Source organism: Ictalurus furcatus, chromosome 12 (genome assembly GCF_023375685.1).
Source record: "Ictalurus furcatus strain D&B chromosome 12, Billie_1.0, whole genome shotgun sequence".
NCBI classification, from domain to species: Eukaryota; Metazoa; Chordata; class Actinopteri; order Siluriformes; family Ictaluridae; genus Ictalurus; species Ictalurus furcatus.
Genome location: NC_071266.1, coordinates 16,065,546 through 16,083,554, shown reverse-complemented (window position 1 = coordinate 16,083,554; position 18,009 = coordinate 16,065,546). Strand labels below are relative to the sequence as shown.

General features: G+C 39.5%; 2 protein-coding genes across 2 annotated transcripts in view; both read left to right on the top strand.

Moving 5' to 3' along the window:
• Positions 1-2,959, top strand: part of cnot3b (CCR4-NOT transcription complex, subunit 3b) — a 45,941-nt gene extending 42,982 nt beyond the window's left edge. The window contains exon 16 of the mRNA XM_053638992.1: positions 2,231-2,959. Within this exon, the coding sequence (XP_053494967.1) occupies positions 2,231-2,247 (17 nt within the window). The 3' untranslated portion in view covers positions 2,248-2,959. The remainder of the gene's footprint in view (positions 1-2,230) is intronic.
• A 796-nt stretch (positions 2,960-3,755) lies between these two features.
• Positions 3,756-17,322, top strand: shisa7b (shisa family member 7). Its single transcript, XM_053638993.1, has 5 exons — positions 3,756-5,151; positions 5,389-5,537; positions 14,543-14,599; positions 15,276-15,461; positions 15,604-17,322. The coding sequence occupies exons 1-5, from the start codon at positions 4,463-4,465 to the stop codon at positions 16,413-16,415; spliced, it is 1,893 nt and encodes a 630-aa protein (XP_053494968.1). The 5' UTR covers positions 3,756-4,462; the 3' UTR covers positions 16,416-17,322.
• The last annotated feature ends 687 nt before the right edge of the window (positions 17,323-18,009 follow it).

The following is an 18,009-nucleotide window of genomic DNA, read 5'->3' as shown; positions in this document are numbered from 1 at the left end:
CACTTGTTTTTAATCCTGAACATATCCGATATTAAATAAGCAAGAGACAATTAAAAAAAAATAACAGTAATAAAAAAAAGACTAATACAATGACAAGGACATTAACCTATGCAAACATATTTAACAATATAAACTTCACCCTCATTATTTGTCAGCTTATAAAAAAGCACTTCTTGTTTTATTTAGAAGTATTCTGGACTTTAAGATGCTTTTAATTTGCTATATTGTATAGTCTAATTCTAAAATGAGACCCATGAGACCTGTACACCTGCTCATTTATGCATTTATGTGGCAGCAACACAATGCATAAAATCTTAAAAGGTCAAGAGCTTCAGTTAATGTTCACATCAAACATCAGCATGAAAAAAAAGTGTGATCTCTAAAGTGTGACTTTAACCGTGGCATGGATGTTGGTATCAGATGGGCTGGTTTGATTTTCACACACAACACTGTGTAGAGTTTACATACTGTAGAATGGTGCGAAAAACAAAAAACCTCCTGTGAGCAGAGGGTCTGCAGGCTGGAACACCTTGTTGATGAGAGAGATCAGAGGAGAATGACCAGACTGGTCTGAGCTGACAGGAAGGATATAGTAACTCATATACTCACTCTTTACAACCGTGGTGAGCAGAAAAGCATCTCAGAAAGCACAACACGTCAAACCTTGAGGTAGATGGGCTACAACAGCAGAAGACCACATCAGGTTCCACTCCTGTCAGATAATAACAGGAATCTGAGGCCATCATGGACACGGACTCACCCAAACTGGACAGATGAAGACTGAAAGACTGATTTTTTTCTCTCATCTTCAACTGTCCAGTTTGGGTGAGTCTGTGCCCATGATTCCTGTTCTTGGCTGACAGGAGTGGAACCTGATGTGGTCTTCTGCCCATCTATCTCAAGGTTTGACATGTTGTGTGTTCTGAGATTCTTTTCTGCTCATCATGGTTGTAAAGAGTGATAATTGAGTTACTATATCCTTCCTGGCAATTTGCCCATTTTCCTCTGACCTCTCTAATCAACAAGGCATTTCCATACACACAGAAATGTGTATGTGTGTGTGAAAATCCCAGGAGATCAACAGTTTATGAAACACTCAAACCAGCCCATCCGGTACCAACAACCATGCTACAGTTAAGGTCACAGTGAACCCACTTTTTCACCTTCACTTTTCCTCACACTTTTTTGCTGCCACATGACTGGCTGATTAGATAACTGCATGAATGTGCAGGTGTTCCTAATAAAGTAGATGGTGAGTGAATTAAATGATGAATTTAATATTGACCTCAGACGATGTTGTGTGTATTTATAATGCTCATAACAGATTCTGGAATGACATAAGGTGTTTCAGTGAAATAGACAGTGGCAATGGACATAATACTGCTCCTTCCTCCAGCTGGTATTGTCCAAAAATAATTATCCTTAAATCCAAGGTCAGACTCCACCCTCTGTGCGTAACTCTTGAATAAATTCTGGATAGCGATGTGTGCAATTTTGGTGTTAAATCCCCCAGTATGCACATATAACCCATCTCTGAATACAGACCTGTATGACACGATGACATGCAATGTTTCATTTTCTAGAAATAAAGAAATGAGCAGTTATATCAATTACTAGTACAAATTAAATGACTAAATACTAATGTCTGAGTCTAATGTTTGATGCTGCCAAATAAATAGACATAATTATATGACACAGTCATACAGATTCATAGAAAAACAGGTAGAAACTTGTCCCACTTGTGTTATTTTGAGTTTTATCACAGAGGAAACATGTAAAAAAAAAAAAAAAAAAAAAAAAAAAAAGTTATTACTGACATCACCCAGTGAAACTTATCCAAGTATGGCTTAAGGCTCTAATCAGCCTCACTTAGAATAAAAACCGTTCCCAAATAAATACAAATATGAAGTGTACAAGCGAAGACATTATTTTATTGTGGTCATTCACTGGTATATTTGCTAGTAATATCAAGTGTAAAACAAATTAGCATCATTTTGCATTGGTCATATTGTTTAAATGTTTCTAATAGCCATGAATGTCATATAAAATATAAAATATTTGCTAAATAAATCTAGTCTGGTCTGTAATGACAGTGATTTTTTTAATTGGTAGAAGTTTAAGTAAAAATATGGCTTTACTTGTAATATCATGAGATCATGCCCATTTTTCAGAAATATCCAATTAAATTAGGATTTTCACTCATTATGATCTTCTTCTCATTTTCTTTCAGTGAAAATTCAAGACTAACAAAGGCATGCACAAGCCAAGACGAATTAACTGAAAGAGACGTCAGTGTGGCTGAGGATGACTGGACCACCAGCCAGGAAGAAAAGTCTTTATTTTTTAAGAAGGCTGCAGCCGAATATGTTTATTTCTCTTTTTATGAGCCAGGGGTTTTTGCAAAAAATGTTCAATTGCACACGTTGAAGTACTTGTCTTCTTGTTCTTCAACTGTTTTTGAAGTGCAGCCAAAACTAGTGCCAAACATTAAGTGTGCCAAGTCGGGAGGGGGAAAAGGATATTTCAGCTGCATTTTTCAAATATTTCTCAATCCATTTTTTTTTTTTACCCTTTTACCTTACCTTCAACTTGAGCTTACACATGAAGTGCTTTATTCAGAAGTGACTGTTAGCTGTGCAATTAACCTCACTCTCACTGGTAGGAGTTGGCCCTTGATTGAGTGACCAAAAACAGGGCCTCCTTAAACCCCACAAAGTGACCTGCTGCTAATTTTGTCCTTGCAAGGCCTGGCATGTTTCTGCTTCATCAGTCAACCTACAAGCCATTGTATGCTTCTGCATTTACTCCTCTTATTCTTCCCTGATTTCTGTGCACTAGAAAAAAAAATTGTCTTCGGAAAAAAAAAAATCCCCAAGCCATAGTTCGTATAGCCATCTCTGTCATGATAGTTAATACTGGGTTATGAGATTACAATATTTATTAATTTGATTTATAAGAACAGGTTCAAAGGTATATTCAGGGATACTCTTGAAGCCAGTGACAAGAGTGCATTCTGCCATATTCACCAGCATATAATGAGCCATTAATATGTTTACATAAGTTTTCCATTGGTTTTCACTTTTTGGAAACCGCACAGTAGAAGTAAAAATACTATTCTGTACTGTAACTTGGATGAGAAAATCACTTGCTTTGATTTGTTGCCCTGAATGTGTTCCATATGGATGAATGACTCCCCAAAACCCATACACAAACAGACACACAGATTTCCTGACTTGTTTTCAAGTCAAAGATTAACACATGCTGCTTGGTAGCTTTTATCCTGACTGTTTAGTCTCTTCTGAAGTCTTTGGGATGAGCTATCTTCTTGTATAACTTTTAGACAAGAAAAAAAAAGATGAGCACCTGTGCTCAATGTTTCATTCGCAATCACCTTTTCTGAATTATTGTAACTGTGTGGTGTCAATAACTTCCGGAACACAGAAGACATTGTATTTATGTATGCAAAAAAAAAAATTGTGGTTCAGATTCCAAGCTATTTAGAGGCTTGAAAAGTCTTCGTGTGTTTTATTATTTTTTTTTATCACCATTGCCACAACCAAAAACACCTTATGATTTCATAATAAACACATGACATTTTAAACACATGCCGCAAGTATACAATTCACAAAGAAGAGGTAAATTACACAAGTAAAGGGTTTTATTTTGTTGTTTTTTTGTTTGTTTTCTTTACAGAAGTTGATACATATATTTTTAAAGAGGTGTTCATTTTAAAATAGTGCCAAATACAAGCAAGGACATTTATAATACATTTCATAATAATAATAAACCTGTTATAGTTATAATAGGAATAACCTAACGGTGGACTTCAATATATAAGTTTACACTGAAAGAAATGTTTACATGTTCCCCTTAAGGTCCAAGCAGTTTGTTGAAATGTGATAAAAACCACACATTTAAAAAGTAAAGAAACCTGTTAGTTTGATGTGCATTAGTGATGATTATAATATTTATATTGTTAACGTTCCCTGAAATTCATGTCATGAATTTTTCATCACCGAAGCATTCACGCACCTAAATTCATTCAAAAATTTTAATGTTGAACTAAAATGAAATGAAATCTGTACAAATCGTTTCAACCTTTTTTCCCCATGTATAACTGAATTAACTGTGTTCCATTTTTGATGTTGATATTTCTGTAGTATTCTGTTGGAATACAGACATTACTGAATATAATTCCATATATTCATAAATAACTGAGAATTTGAGAGTTTCATTGGTTCAACATTCAGCTGAAGAAAAAAAAGTTAGACATGCATTTTTGCATAGCATTTGAGGAAATCTAACTAATTAAATGAAAGTTAACTTCTTGTAAATGTTGCATATTGTCAGAGTGGCACGCAGTTTTATTTCCCAGTACACCAGCATTTCGTATTGTTAAGAACCGTTTTGTACAAAGTGGTACATTGTTCTTCTAGTTCATTGAGAAGCCCTCGTCATCAAAATGCCATTTGCTGCCATTTTTTGTTTTTTTCTTCTTTTGGACCATGTGATTTTCACAGTGGCAGTTAGTTCAGAACGTCACTCAGCCAATGACAGGCCACTGTTGCTTCTGTTGCGAGGATGGGGCAAAGAGATCCCACCCCCTTCACTGAAAGGGAAGGGAAAAGAAGCAGCGGCCATAGCAGAGGAACCAGAAGTGGCTGAGATCCCTGCAATGCCTCTTCCTCAGATCATGCTCCCTCGTAATATGACCGCCGATGCCCTGAAACCCCCACTGGGGTTTGCACAGGTGGCGCCGCCACCACGTCGTCTGGTGGACGTTGATGTGTGCAGGGGCTACTATGATGTAATGGGACAGTTTGACCACACCTTTAACTGCACAAAGGGCACTTACATCTACTGCTGTGGCACTTGTTACTACCGCTTCTGCTGTGAGCATCAGCGCAACCGCCTGAACCAGGACATATGCACCAATTACCACTCGCCCATCTGGGCCAACACACAGGTGCCTGCCACTCAGCCCCCAAGCCGTTCGGATCCAGACTTTGACCCTTTGCAGCAGCAGAGCAACAGTACAGTTTATGTCATTGGTGGCGTCATTTCTTTCACATTGGTCATGGCCATTGGGTTGAAGGTGGCTTTCCGCAAGGTCTCCCGTAGACCCAGGAACCGAGATCTCAATATGCCCAGGTGAGTGACACCATATAAAACATTCGTGAATAAGTTTAGAAGGGACAGTTGCTAAAATTGAAAAGAGTACCGCTTTAAGTTGTGGCCTTATTATTCTTTTATTACTAGTTTGTGACTAAGGTGGTCATATAAACTGGAATCTGACATTTTGAAGATGTTTTTTATTCTATAGGGTCTACCATTGCCTGTTTTTGTTACCCCTGGATTCTCCTATTATGCCTTTTTCCTTTTTATTAGAGCACTGGTTGATATATTGCGTCATCAGTCTAGCCCAGTACAACAGAGTGAAAGAAACAACAGCACCTCCGCCACCACCAGCAAAGGCACTCTGGGTAGGCAGCCCAAAAACCATTACGCACCCATCCTCCAGAGCAAAGACAACCGGAGTGAGTATTATGCACATAAAGCAGATGTGTTAGGACAGAACAGTTTAAAGGATATTTACAGTCCAGGTTTGAGATCAAACAATGAATATGAGACAATAGATCAGAATTTCAGGTTTAATTTCCTGATATGTATATTTAGATGTGTTAAACAACTTAGAACATTTTTTGTTTTAACCCACCAATTTTTCATTGATTGATTGATTGTAACAGTTAATAGTTAATAGCATTTAATAGCTCAGAATGGTGAAAAGCGTCTTTTCAAGCCTTTTCTAACCCTAACCCTAAGCCATACATGATGTAAAAGAAAATGTGATTCATCAGACCAAGCCACCTTCTTATTGCTCCACGTTCCAGTGCTGACGCTCACGTGCCCTTTGTAGGAGCTTTTCGTGGTAGACTGGGGCCAGCATGGCCAGTGTACAGGCCATCACTTTCTTGGTCTTCGTACCTGGTTGTCTAGTGGGTAGGGTTCGATTCTCAGTCAGGGAATTGTGTTTTACTCACCTCTGGCCAAATTAACATGTTAAAAAAAGCCAACTCACAGAAAAAACTGTCCTTCAAGCTGGATTCAAGGTAAGGCAAAAATTATCTTTGATAAGTGAGCTAGCAAATGAGACCAATTTTCCATTCGAATTTGCTCTTTACAAGCAACAAACTGATTTAAAGAAACACGACTATTTTTTATGGAGCCTATAAACGTGTTTGTCCATGTTTATATTCTCATCTTTCTGCACCTCTTCAATACATTTACTTCAATTAAGTAAACAGAGCATTTACAAGTTTACATGTACACATTCGGATGACTTCCTTTACGTCAAAGCAATTTCCTAGGATGGAAGATTTGTTTGGCACGAGCTTGTTTGATGAATGCCAAGGTTCTTTCTTGCTCATCTGAATAGAGTTTTCTCTGCACTAAGACACAGGTTCATAGCAGGCTTCAATTTGCACAGGTAAAACCCCAGTGTAGTTCATGTCCAGTGCCATATTCTCTTGCCCATCACAGGAATGGAGCATGAGACAAGGCTTAAGTGCAATTTCTTGGTTTATTTATGGTTTGATTGTTTATGTTTTGATCATTTCCAAATTGCCAACCATCTTTACAAGCCTTACTAAGAATGGAGCATAAGACAAGGCTTAAGTGCAACTCCTTGGCCCAGCATCTTTTCAAACCTTAGCAGGGTTTCCTCGTTAGTATAGTGGACAGTATAGTACTCCAAGGCCTTCTGGTAAGGGCGGTGGGGTTGCTATGGTTTTTAAACAGTCACTGAACATTCTGAGAGTTTCTGTTGAGAGTTACTCGTCGTTTGAGGTACAGTGTGTTGTGTTAGAGTCGACCTCTTCCATGCTATTCTGTGCTTTGATCTATAGGCCACCTAACCCGGACAATGCCTTTTTAAGTGATTTTTTGTGATTTTTTAACTTCTATTGTTCCGTTGTATGATCGTTTGTTATTATTGGGTGATTTTAATGTGCATGTCTGCTGCCCTGGTCGACCCTTGGTTACTGAATTTTGTAATATCTTGGATTCCTTTGGTTTTATTCAACACATAAATCAGGCAACTCATGTCCTTGGTCATACACTAGACCTTATATTGTCATATGGAACCGCTGCTGATGATGTTAATATTGAAGATGCTTCCTTCTCTGATCACAAGCACATTGTTTTTATTGTCCCTGCTGCCAGCTCTGCCGTTATGACTTCAGGATATTATTCTCGTTGTATTAATTCACTCACTGCCTCTCAGTTTAGTGAAAGTTTTCTAGCTAATGCTGTTGAAACATCTATCTTGAGTGCTGCAGAGTCTTCTTCTGGCCCTGATGGATTGATTGCCTTATTTTATACATTTTGCTCCAATATTTTAGACTCCATTGCCCTTTTTAAGCTGAAGCAACCAAATCGTAAATCTTATTACTGGTTCGACGATAATACTCGTTCTCTCGGCTTGTCGTAGAGCTGAGCGGAGATGGAAGCATGATCAGTTAACTGTGTCCTTCCAGATTTTTAAAGATTGTTTGTTTAAGTTTCAGAGTGCAGCAAAGTCAGCTAGGTCTAGGTATTTCTCTGATTTAATTGCTACACACTGTCATAGACCAAAGATCTTATTCACCACAATAAATTCAATTATTAATCCGAGTTGCCAATTCCATGGGGAACCCTCGGCTGAACTTTGTGAGAAGTTTTTAAAATTTTTTGCTGATAAAGTAATTACTATTCGTTCTTCCTTCACTTTGCATTTATCAGACCTGTCCCCAAATTCACTGGCTTTACCGGTTTCATTGGTCAATTTGAACACGTTTCTCTAAAGGAACTGTGTGATCTGGTTAACCAGATGAAAATATCAACCACGCCACTCGATGCTGTTCCCGCTGTGCTTATGAAAGCAACCTTTTCTGAAATTGGCCCCAGCATCCAAGTGTTGATAAATTCTTCTTTGGATGCAGGGGTGGTCCCAAATTGTTTTAAGCATGCTATTGTTCAACCTTTGCTTAAGAAACAGGGTTTGGATGAAGGTTGCCTTAATAATTATCGGCCTGTCTCTAAGCTACCGTTTCTGTCAAAGCTGCTAGAGAAAGTAGTACAATCTCAATTGCTCCTGTTTTTAAACTCAGCTATGTTATTTGAACCTTTACAATCTGGTTTCACTGCTTTTCATAGCACGGACTCCGCTTTGTTAAAAGTGTCCAATGACATTTTACTAACAGTGGATGCTGGAAAAAATACTGTGTTGATGCTACTAGATCTTACAGCTGCCTTTGATACTGTAGACCATAACATACTTCTCTGGTGCTTAGAGCATCTGTTTGGTATCAAGGGCACTGCCCTACAATGGCTCAGCTCATATCTTAAGGACAGGTCTTTCTTGGTAGCGTTGGGTAATTTCTGCTCTTCTTCTAGTCCTATTATTAGTGGTGTTCCTCAAGGCTCCATTTAGGGCCCACTTTTTAATTTATATATGCGGCCGTTGGGGAATATTATTAGGGCTCACAATGTCTCTTTTCATTTATATGCTGATGATACCCAGTTGTACCTTCCTTTGAAAGCTGGTGACTCCATTCAGCCATTGTTGGACTGTCTGGATGACATTAAAAAATGGTTGACAAATAATTTCCTCCGACTTAATGAAGACAAAACTGAAATAATTGTTTTTGGCCCCCTGAGATTGAGAGATGGTCTCATTAACGAGCTCCATAAACACTTTCCCTCAATTTCTTCCCAGGTTCGGAACCTTGGCTTCATTCTGGACTCAGAACTATGCTTAACCAAGCAGATAAATTTGGTCGTTAAGACTAGTTTTTATCAACTACGGATTATTTCAAAACTCAAAACATTTTTGTCTTTCCAGGATTTGGAGAAGGTTATTCATGCTTTTATTACTTCTCTCTTAGATTACTGTAATTCATTATACTTGGGTCTTCCTCAGTCATCTCTGGCTCGTCTTCAGATAGTTCAGAAAGCAGCTGCAAGGCTGTTCACCAGGGCAAAGAAGTTTGATCGTGTCACCCCAATTTTAGCATCGCTTCACTGGCTCCCAGTCTGTTTTAGGATTAAGTTTAAGGTTCTGATGTTTGTTTTTAAAACTCTTAATAATCAAGCTCCTTCATATCTTGTGAATCTTCTTAATCCACATTCATCAAACAGATGTCTAAGATCTTCTGATAGGTTTCTTTTGCATGTCCCTCGTTCCCGGTTAAAAACAAAGGGGGATAGAGCTTTTGCTGTTTCTGCCCCCGTCTATGGAATCAACTGCCACTGGACATCCACCTTGCACCTTCTATTACTACTTTTAAAAATAGGCTTAAAACATATCTCTTCTACCAGGCTTTTTGATCAAATTTTTAATTGTTTAAACAAATTTTTTATAGATTTTTTTCTATTGTCTATTGTCTGCTTTTATTTGGTCTAATTCTGTTTCTATTTTACTTTCTGTACTCTGTTCAGCACTTTGGTCAGCGTTGCTGTGTGAAACGTGCTATACAAATAAATTTTACTTACTTACTTTACTTACTTACTTACAGTATCTCCACCTGTCCTGTGGAAGACTAGGGTTTGATTCCCTGATGGGGAGTCTCTTTTCTAAGACCAGTGCTATATTCTCTTGCCCATCACAGGAATGGAGCATGAGACAAGGCTTAAGTGCAATTCCTTGGCTCATTTATGTTTTGATAATTTCCAAAGTGCCAACCGTCTTTACAAGCCTTATCAGGAATGGAGCATAAGACAAGGCTTAAGTGCAACTCCTTGGCCAAGCATCTTTAAAAAGCCTTTTCTAACAATAACCCTGAGCCATACATGATGTAAAAGAAAATGTTATTCATCAGACCAGGCCACCTTCTTATTGCTCCAGGGTCCAGTGCTGATGCTCACGTGCCCTTTGTAGGAGCTTTTAGTGGTAGACAGGGGCCAGCATGGAGAGTGTAGAGGCCATGGACAAGTTTTTGGGCCCTGGGTTTTGCCTGTGAAGACTGTTTTTAAAAAGGATAAACCAATATGAAGACCAGAGAGCTGTCTCTGGGAGAAAAGCAAGCCATTTTGAAGCTGAGAAAAGAGGGAAAATCAGAGCCATTGGTCAAGCATTGAGCATATAAAAAAACAAACAGTGGTGTGCTAACTACCAGACATTGAACAGGTTGAAAACTACACCAGTTGATGACAGAAACATTGTGAGAGAAGAAAAACCCAAAAACAACAGTCAGTGACATCACCAACAACCTCCATAGGGCAGGGCTGAAGGTATCACAATCCACCCTTCGAAAAAGACTTCAAGTGCAGAAAAATAGACACCATACCACAAGATGCAAACCACTCATCAGCAGTAAGAATCAGAAAGCCAGATTGGAATTCTGGCCACAAACTCTGGTGCCAAGATGAACCTCTACCAAAGTGATGGAGAGGCCAAAGTGTAGAGAAAGAAAGGATCTGCTCATGATCCAAAACATACAAGCTCATCTGGGAAACATGGTGGAGGTAGTGTCATGGCTTGGGCTTACACAGCTGCTTTTGGAGCAAGCTCACTAATCTTTATTGATGATGGAACTCATGATGGTAGCAGCAGAATGAATTCAGAAGTTTATAGAAACATTTTGTCTGCTAATTTACAGAGAAATGCATCCTATCTAATTGGGAGGAAGTTCATCATGCAGCAAAATAATGATCCAAAACACACTGCCAACGCAAAAAGGACTTCAGCAGGGGGAAAAGTGGAAGGTTTTAGACTGACCAAATCAATCACCAGACCTCAACCCAACTGAGCAGCATTTCACCTCCTGAAGAGGAGATTGAAGGGAGAAACCCCCCCGAAACAAACAACAACTGAAAGAAGCTGCAGTAAAAGCCTGGAAAAGCATCACAAAAGAAGCAAGCCACAGTTTGGTGGTGTCAGTGAGTCGCAGGCTTGATGCAGTTATTGCAAGCAAGCGATATGCAACCAAATATTAAGTGTTATTTACTTTCATTTACTTGAAGACTTATCTGTTCCTATACGTTTGCTCAACTAAAAATTGGGTGGTCTGATACAAAAGGTTCTATGTTTTATGTCGTTTAACACATCTAGATGAAAATACCAGGAAATGAAAGCTGAAATCCTAAACTCTCATCTCATATCCATCTTTTATTTTTTTAACCTCAAACCCAAATGTCTTTAGTGTAGAGCACAAACAAATGAATTGGCCTTGCCGTTCCAATATTTTCAGAGGGGACTGTATATATACAGTGGGGTCCAAAAGTCTTCCAAAAATAGAAGCATTTTCACCAGTGGCCTCAGACTTTTTAGATAAATGTACTTTAACTTGTATTTAAACAAAAAACATATAAAGACCAGGTTTTTGATATTTTACCTAATCAACTGCATAGATTTTTGAAAGTAAACATTTATTTAGAAAATTATGCATGAAACACATTCCAAAAAAGTTGGGACAGGGGCAATTTAGGACTATTAGCAATGTGACAGGTTGAAATAAGAAGGTGATGTGAAACAGGTGAGATGATCGTCTAATCATAGTATATAAGGAGCCTCCAAAAAAGGCAGAGTCCTTCAAGAGCAAGGATAGGTTCGGGAATACTTTGGTAATCCTTTTTTTAAAACTTTTTAAAATATTTTTATTTACTTTGGTAATCCTTTGTGAGACAACACCATTCGCCGCTACATCCACAGATACAAGTTAAAGCTTTACTATGCAAAGCAGAAGCCATACATCAACACTGTCCAGAAGCACCGCTGACTTCTCTGGGCTCAGTCTCATCTGAGATGGACAGTAGCAAAGTGGAATCGTGTTTTGTGGACCGACGAGTCAACATTTCAAATACTGTGAGGGAAAAAAGTATTTGATCCCCTGCTGAGTTTGTACGTTTGCCCACTGACAAAGAAATGATCAGTCTATAATTTTAATGGTAGATTTATTTGAACAGTGAGACAGAATAACAACAAAAAAAATCCAGAAAAACACATGTCAAAAATGTTATAAATTGATTTGCATTTTAATGAGGGAAATATGTATTTGACCCCTCTGCAAAACATGACTTAGTACTTGGTGGCAAAACCCTTGTTGGCAATCACAGAGGTCAGACGTTTCTTGTAGTTGGCCACCAGGTTTGCACACATCTCAGGAGGGATTTTGTCCCACTCCTCTTTGCAGATCTTCTCAAAGTCATTAAGGTTTCGAGGCTGACGTTTGACAACTCGAACCTTCAGCTCCCTCCACAGATTTTCTGTGGGATTAAGGTCTGGAGACTGGCTAGGCCACTCCAGGACCTTAATGTGCTTCTTCTTGAGCCACTCCTTTGTTGCCTTGGCCGTGTGTTTTGGGTCACTGTCATGCTGGAATACCCATCCACGACCCATTTTCAATGCCCTGGCTGAGGGAAGGAGGTTCTCACCCAAGATTTGACGGTACATGGCCCCGTCCATCGTCCCTTTGAAGCGGTGAAGTTGTCCTGTCCCCTTAGCAGAAAAAGACCCCCAAAGCATAATGTTTCCACCTCCATGTTTGACGGTGGGGATGGTGTTCTTGGGGTCATAGGCAGCATTCCTCCTTCTCCAAACACGGCGAGTTGAGTTGATGCCAAAGAGCTCCATTTTGGTCTCATCTGACCACAGCACTTTCACCCAGTTGTCCTCTGAATCATTCAGATGTTCATTGGCAAACTTCAGACGGGCATGTATATGTGCTTTCTTGAGCAGGGGGACCTTGCGGGCACTGCAGGATTTCAGTCCTTCACGGCGTAGTGTGTTACCAATTGTTTTCTTGGTGATTATGGTCCCAGCTGCCTTGAGATCATTGACAAGATCCTCCCGTGTAGTTCTGGGCTGATTCCTCACTGTTCTCATGATCATTGCAACTCCACGAGGTGAGATCTTGCATGGAGCCCCAGGCCGAGGGAGATTGACAGTTCTTTTGTGTTTCTTCCATTTGCGAATAATCGCACCAACTGTTGTCACCTTCTCACCAAGCTGCTTGGCAATGGTCTTGTAGCCCATTCCAGACTTGTGTAGGTCTACAGTCTTGTCCCTGACCTCCTTGGAGAGCTCTTTGGTCTTGGCCATGGTGGAGAGTTTGGAATCTGATTGATTGATTGCTTCTGTGGACAGGTGTCTTTTATACAGGTAACAAGCTGAGATTAGGAGCACTCCCTTTAAGAGTGTGCTCCTAATCTCAGCTCGTTACCTGTATAAAAGACACCTGGGAGCCAGAAATCTTTCTGATTGGGAGGGGGTCAAATACTTATTTCCCTCATTAAAATGCAAAACAATTTATAACATTTTTGACATGCGTTTTTCTGGATTTTCTTGTTGTTATTCTGTCTCTCACTGTTCAAATAAATCTAAGATTAAAATTATAGACTGATCATTTCTTTGTCAGTGGGCAAATGTACTAAATCAGGAGGGGATCAAATACTTTTTTCCCTCACTGTAGGTTTTGGACAAAACAGCTGTGTTTTCTGGGCCAAAGAGGAACAGGAACATCCAAGCTGTTATCAGCGTCAGGTCCAAAAGCCAGCATCTGTCATGGTATGGCGGTGTGTCAGTGCCCATGGCAAGGGTAACTTGCACATCTGTGAGTGCACCATTAATGCAGAAAGATATATACCCATTTTGGAGCAACATATGCTGCCATCCAGAGCAGGACAACACCAAACCACATTCTGCCCGGATTAAAAGCGCATGGTTGTGTAAGCAGAGAGTGCGGGTGCTAGCATGGCCTGTCTGCAGTCCTGACCTGTCTCCGATTGAGAATATGTGGCGCATTATGAAGCGCAAAATACTGCAACGAAGGCCCCGTACAGTTGCGCAGCTGAAGAAGTGCATAATGGATGAATTGGGGAAAATTCCGCTTGCTAAACTTAACCAACTGGTGTCTTCAGTGTCCAAATGCTTAATAAGTGTTATTAAAAGAAAAGGTGATGTTACACAGTGGTAAACAGTCGACTGTCCCAAATTTTTTGGAGTGTGTTGCAGTCATCAAATAAAACATCAAATAATGTGTTAATAATTTGTTTTCAGTATAGTACAGGGTGAATTGAATTTTCAAATAACTCTTTTTGTTGGGTTTTTTTTTCTCTCCATTTTCCATACTGTCCCAACTTTTTTTGGAATTGGGGTTGTACACTATATGGACAAAAGTATGTGGAGAGTAGACAATCACACGTACACGTGGTTCTTCCCCCAAAACTGTTGCCACAAAGTTGGAAGCAAATGTAAATATACAATGTCATTACAGTTTCCCTTTGCTAGAACTAAGAGGCCCCAAACCTGTTCCAGCATGACACAAAGTACACAAAACAAGCTCCATGAAGACATGGTGTGTTAAGGTTGGAAGAAGGTGGAAGAACTCAAGTGTCCTGCACTCAACCCCACTGAACACCTTTGGGATGAGCTGGAACTGGAGCCTCCTCGACATCCCAACATCAGCGCCTGACCTCAACCTCAGTAATGCTCTTGTAGCTGAATGAACACAAATCCCCATATAGAAACATTAAGATCATCTGGTTTTGCTCTACTCTTTTGCAGTTGGCAAACACAATGTAATCCAGTCTGGGTCCAGCCCCAAACACACAGCTACTATAGGTAAGTAAAAGAGTAGGTTCTGTGTGTGTGTGTGTTCTGTAATAAACATTTATTAAGCATTTGTTGAGAAAATGTCTTCAATGTATAGCGAAAACAATAGAATTGCCCTTCCAGTACTTTCGGAGGGTACTGTATATTTTGTATATATAAAAAATGTCATCACTTAGTTACAAAAGAGGCTTAGTGAGTGGGAAAATAATCATTTCATGTGGTTGTGGTAAGAAGGGAGCTGATATAAGCAGATGGCTAATTCTGATTGGTCGTTAGATTGGCCTAACATGACTCATACCATATATAGTCCAGTCTAACTCAAACCAAAGAGAAACAAGCAAAATGGCAGAAAAAAGAAATTCAGAAATCTTTCACCTTATGAAAAAGGTCTTACACAGTAGTTAGTAATTTTCGCCAGAGAATTTACAGTGGTAGTATTTAGGTAATTGTGAAAATAAGTCGCTAGGGGCTTTAACTGTATTTCTCTTTCTGAGCCTGATCGAGCTGTTTCATATGCAGTCAGTGTTTAAGCAGTGTTTAAGCAGTGTTTTATGGAAAAAATTCAGCCATCATTTTTCTACAAATGAGAATTCAGCCAGTGGCATCTTACAGGACTCCCAGTTTTGCCTAATTGTTGTCCTTTGAACGGTGTTTAGATGCAAACTCTTATACTCTGTTTTATCAGAGCGTGTACCACGGATGAACAATGCCCAGCTGACCTCCACAGGTACGCTGATCTCCAGCAAGACCAACAATACAGGCCATCCTTTAACCTTCTCTCATTCCTTTCACAACCTGGCCCAGCTCCCTCCAACATATGAAGCTGTTATGAAACCCGATATTAACCGCTATTCCTCCCTCAAGAGACTAGGTGAGTGTGTGACTTAAAATAAAATGTAGATTATTGCATTTTCTAAATTGCTCACAAACCAGTTATAATCAACACATTAGGATTGAAGTATTGATTGACTAATTTTGAAGCTGTATCTAATTTGTCTCCCAACTAAATGCAGAAAAAGAACTGGATGATTACACAAATTATTATACCTCAAAAAGACGACCCAACGATGCACCACCTTCCTTCCACTCCTCCCAGCATCACCTGCACTGGAGTGGTGATTACACTCTAGGAGCAAGGGGTACATTGCCCCTACACTCATCCCGACCCCAAATACATGTACCTACCTCTACTTCCACACCAAATCCTTACCCTTTACCCCAGTCACCGTACAGTCCTACCTTTGAGACAGTGAGCCAGCCTCCACGCCGGGTGATGTCTCAAGACCAACTACTGGCCTTGGGGGAGGGAAACACCCTGTCTTACTTGTCTAAGAACCAGCAGCACCAGTATTACAAAGCCATGGCCACCAGCAAGAGTTCCAACTCAAAGACACTGAGAAAGTCCCACGAACGCCTCCTGGTGTCACCTGAGGAAAGAATGATGGGGAGTGCAGTGGGTGACTATGGGGGGTTGCTGTCTCACCTGAGCCATCATAAGAAAACGCAGTCACAGCAGAATGTGTGTGTGACCCCATTACTTGACCGACACCACATGATCAAGATGAATTCGCACCCAACATCTGGCTGTGAACAGGAGTTCACAAACATTGCTGCTACCATGTCAGCTGGCCATGGGACTGGCACTATGGGTTGGGGGGAGGGTCATGGCTCTACTGGTGCCGCAGGAACAATCAGCCAAAATGCCCGCAGGATGGCATTTGCTGTAAAGCGGCAGAACACTATTGAACAGCTGCACTTCCTCCCTGGGGCAGGGGGAGGCAGTCAGGCACTGTGGACAGGGAGTAAAAACGAAGTCACAGTGTGAAGAAGGGGTGAGGCAGAAGAGGACAGAAAAGGGATGATAGAAAGATTAAACATATTTGCTCAAATGGAGGAGAGGACTAATGTTTTAAGGCAGAGTATAAGTTAGAATGACAGGAGATGGACACAATAGGGAAGATAGAAAAAACTTTAGCGTGAGGAGTCTCATAGCAGAAGAACTTGGTATACTGCTAGGACAGAAGTGAGGCCATACATGGTTCTGAAGATCCATTTTTGCCCCTTGCTGCTTGTTGCTAGGAAACAGGATAAGATACACCCAAGTTATGTGAAGGTATTTTTAGGATGAATCTATGTGGATAACTAAGGTTCCTAGTTTTAGCTCATCTGACTGTGTATACAGTATATACTTATTCTTGGAAACATTGCATCTACAACAATTGAGCCATACTTTTAGAACATTTTATGGTTAAAAAAAATGATGGAAAATGTTTTGAAGGTTTTCTCCAACACGAACCTTCTAGCAATTTCATTTAATTTTATATTATATAAAGCTTAATACTACTGAGTTTTATTGGGAAAGGACTTTGGAGGATAATATGGCAGAAAATAAGAGGTGGAAACTTGAATGGTTTCTGATGACAGGAATTAACAGGTATATCTGTGAAGACTGTATATTTGTGAAATTTCCAGATGTAATGTTACAGCAGCAGAAATAAACATTGAGTAATAAGTTATCATGAACTCCACTGCAACTTCAAGTGGGCAATGACAAAAAAGAAAAGAAAACACGTTTCCAAAAATTTATTGATTTTCGTTATCAATAGTGGTCCAGCAGACATGAAATAAATAAGAAGCTGTGACACTAGACACTGACACAACACTGAACAATATTGTGATACAATTCTTTAGATTTAAGAGTGCTGACTCTTTTATAATACAGCTTGGGGTAGGTGTGGGTTAGATGTATGACAATGAGTCTCCAATAATGTAGTGTCACATAAACTATATATATATATATATATATATATATATTTATATATATATATATATATAGATATCTTGGCTTTATTGTGGTACCTATTGTGGTGCCTCTGAGAGCAATATGCAGTGTTAATCTTTGATTCATAGGGAAATATTTAAAGAATCTGAGGGCCTTGTAGTTTGTGGTTAGAAAATAATATCACCCTGTGCTCAGTATGTGGCAAAAATGAGCCAGTAGGCATTGTGCCTGTTCAACAAGCAAGTCTGACCAGTTAAAGGATTACTACAGACGACTTCCCTAGTCCTGGTTCCTGGCATTTGGTTTGTTATCATGGAAGCGTGGCAGAAGACAAATTAATTATGAGCATGCTTTGTTGTCAACAAAACTGCAGACACACAATTTGTAACAGTTGATTACTGTATAAGGTTGGTATGGGAATGGGAAAGGGGATGGGGAGTTGGTGGACTCTTTATTCCAAGGGCTATTCTGAAACTTATCTGTATGTCTATGCTTCTGTGTTTGGTCAATTGTTTTTTTGTTTTTCTTTTTTAAAATGATCATGTGTCAGTCTAAGTGACACAGCTGTAGAACAAAATGTAGAAAACAACAGAACAAATTCTGATATAGCTAAATATATAATCTGCCAAGCTGAATA

What these genes read in the sequence shown, in the direction of transcription:
- shisa7b (XM_053638993.1), top strand. Translation starts at nt 4,463, where the DNA reads ATGCCATTTGCTGCCATTTTTTGTTTTTTTCTTCTTTTGGACCATGTG. An exon ending in CGAGATCTCAATATGCCCAG is followed by an intron (nt 5,152 to 5,388) that starts GTGAGTGACACC and finishes CCTTTTTATTAG; the next exon opens with AGCACTGGTTGATATATTGC. An exon ending in CAAACACACAGCTACTATAG is followed by an intron (nt 14,600 to 15,275) that starts GTAAGTAAAAGA and finishes CTGTTTTATCAG; the next exon opens with AGCGTGTACCACGGATGAAC.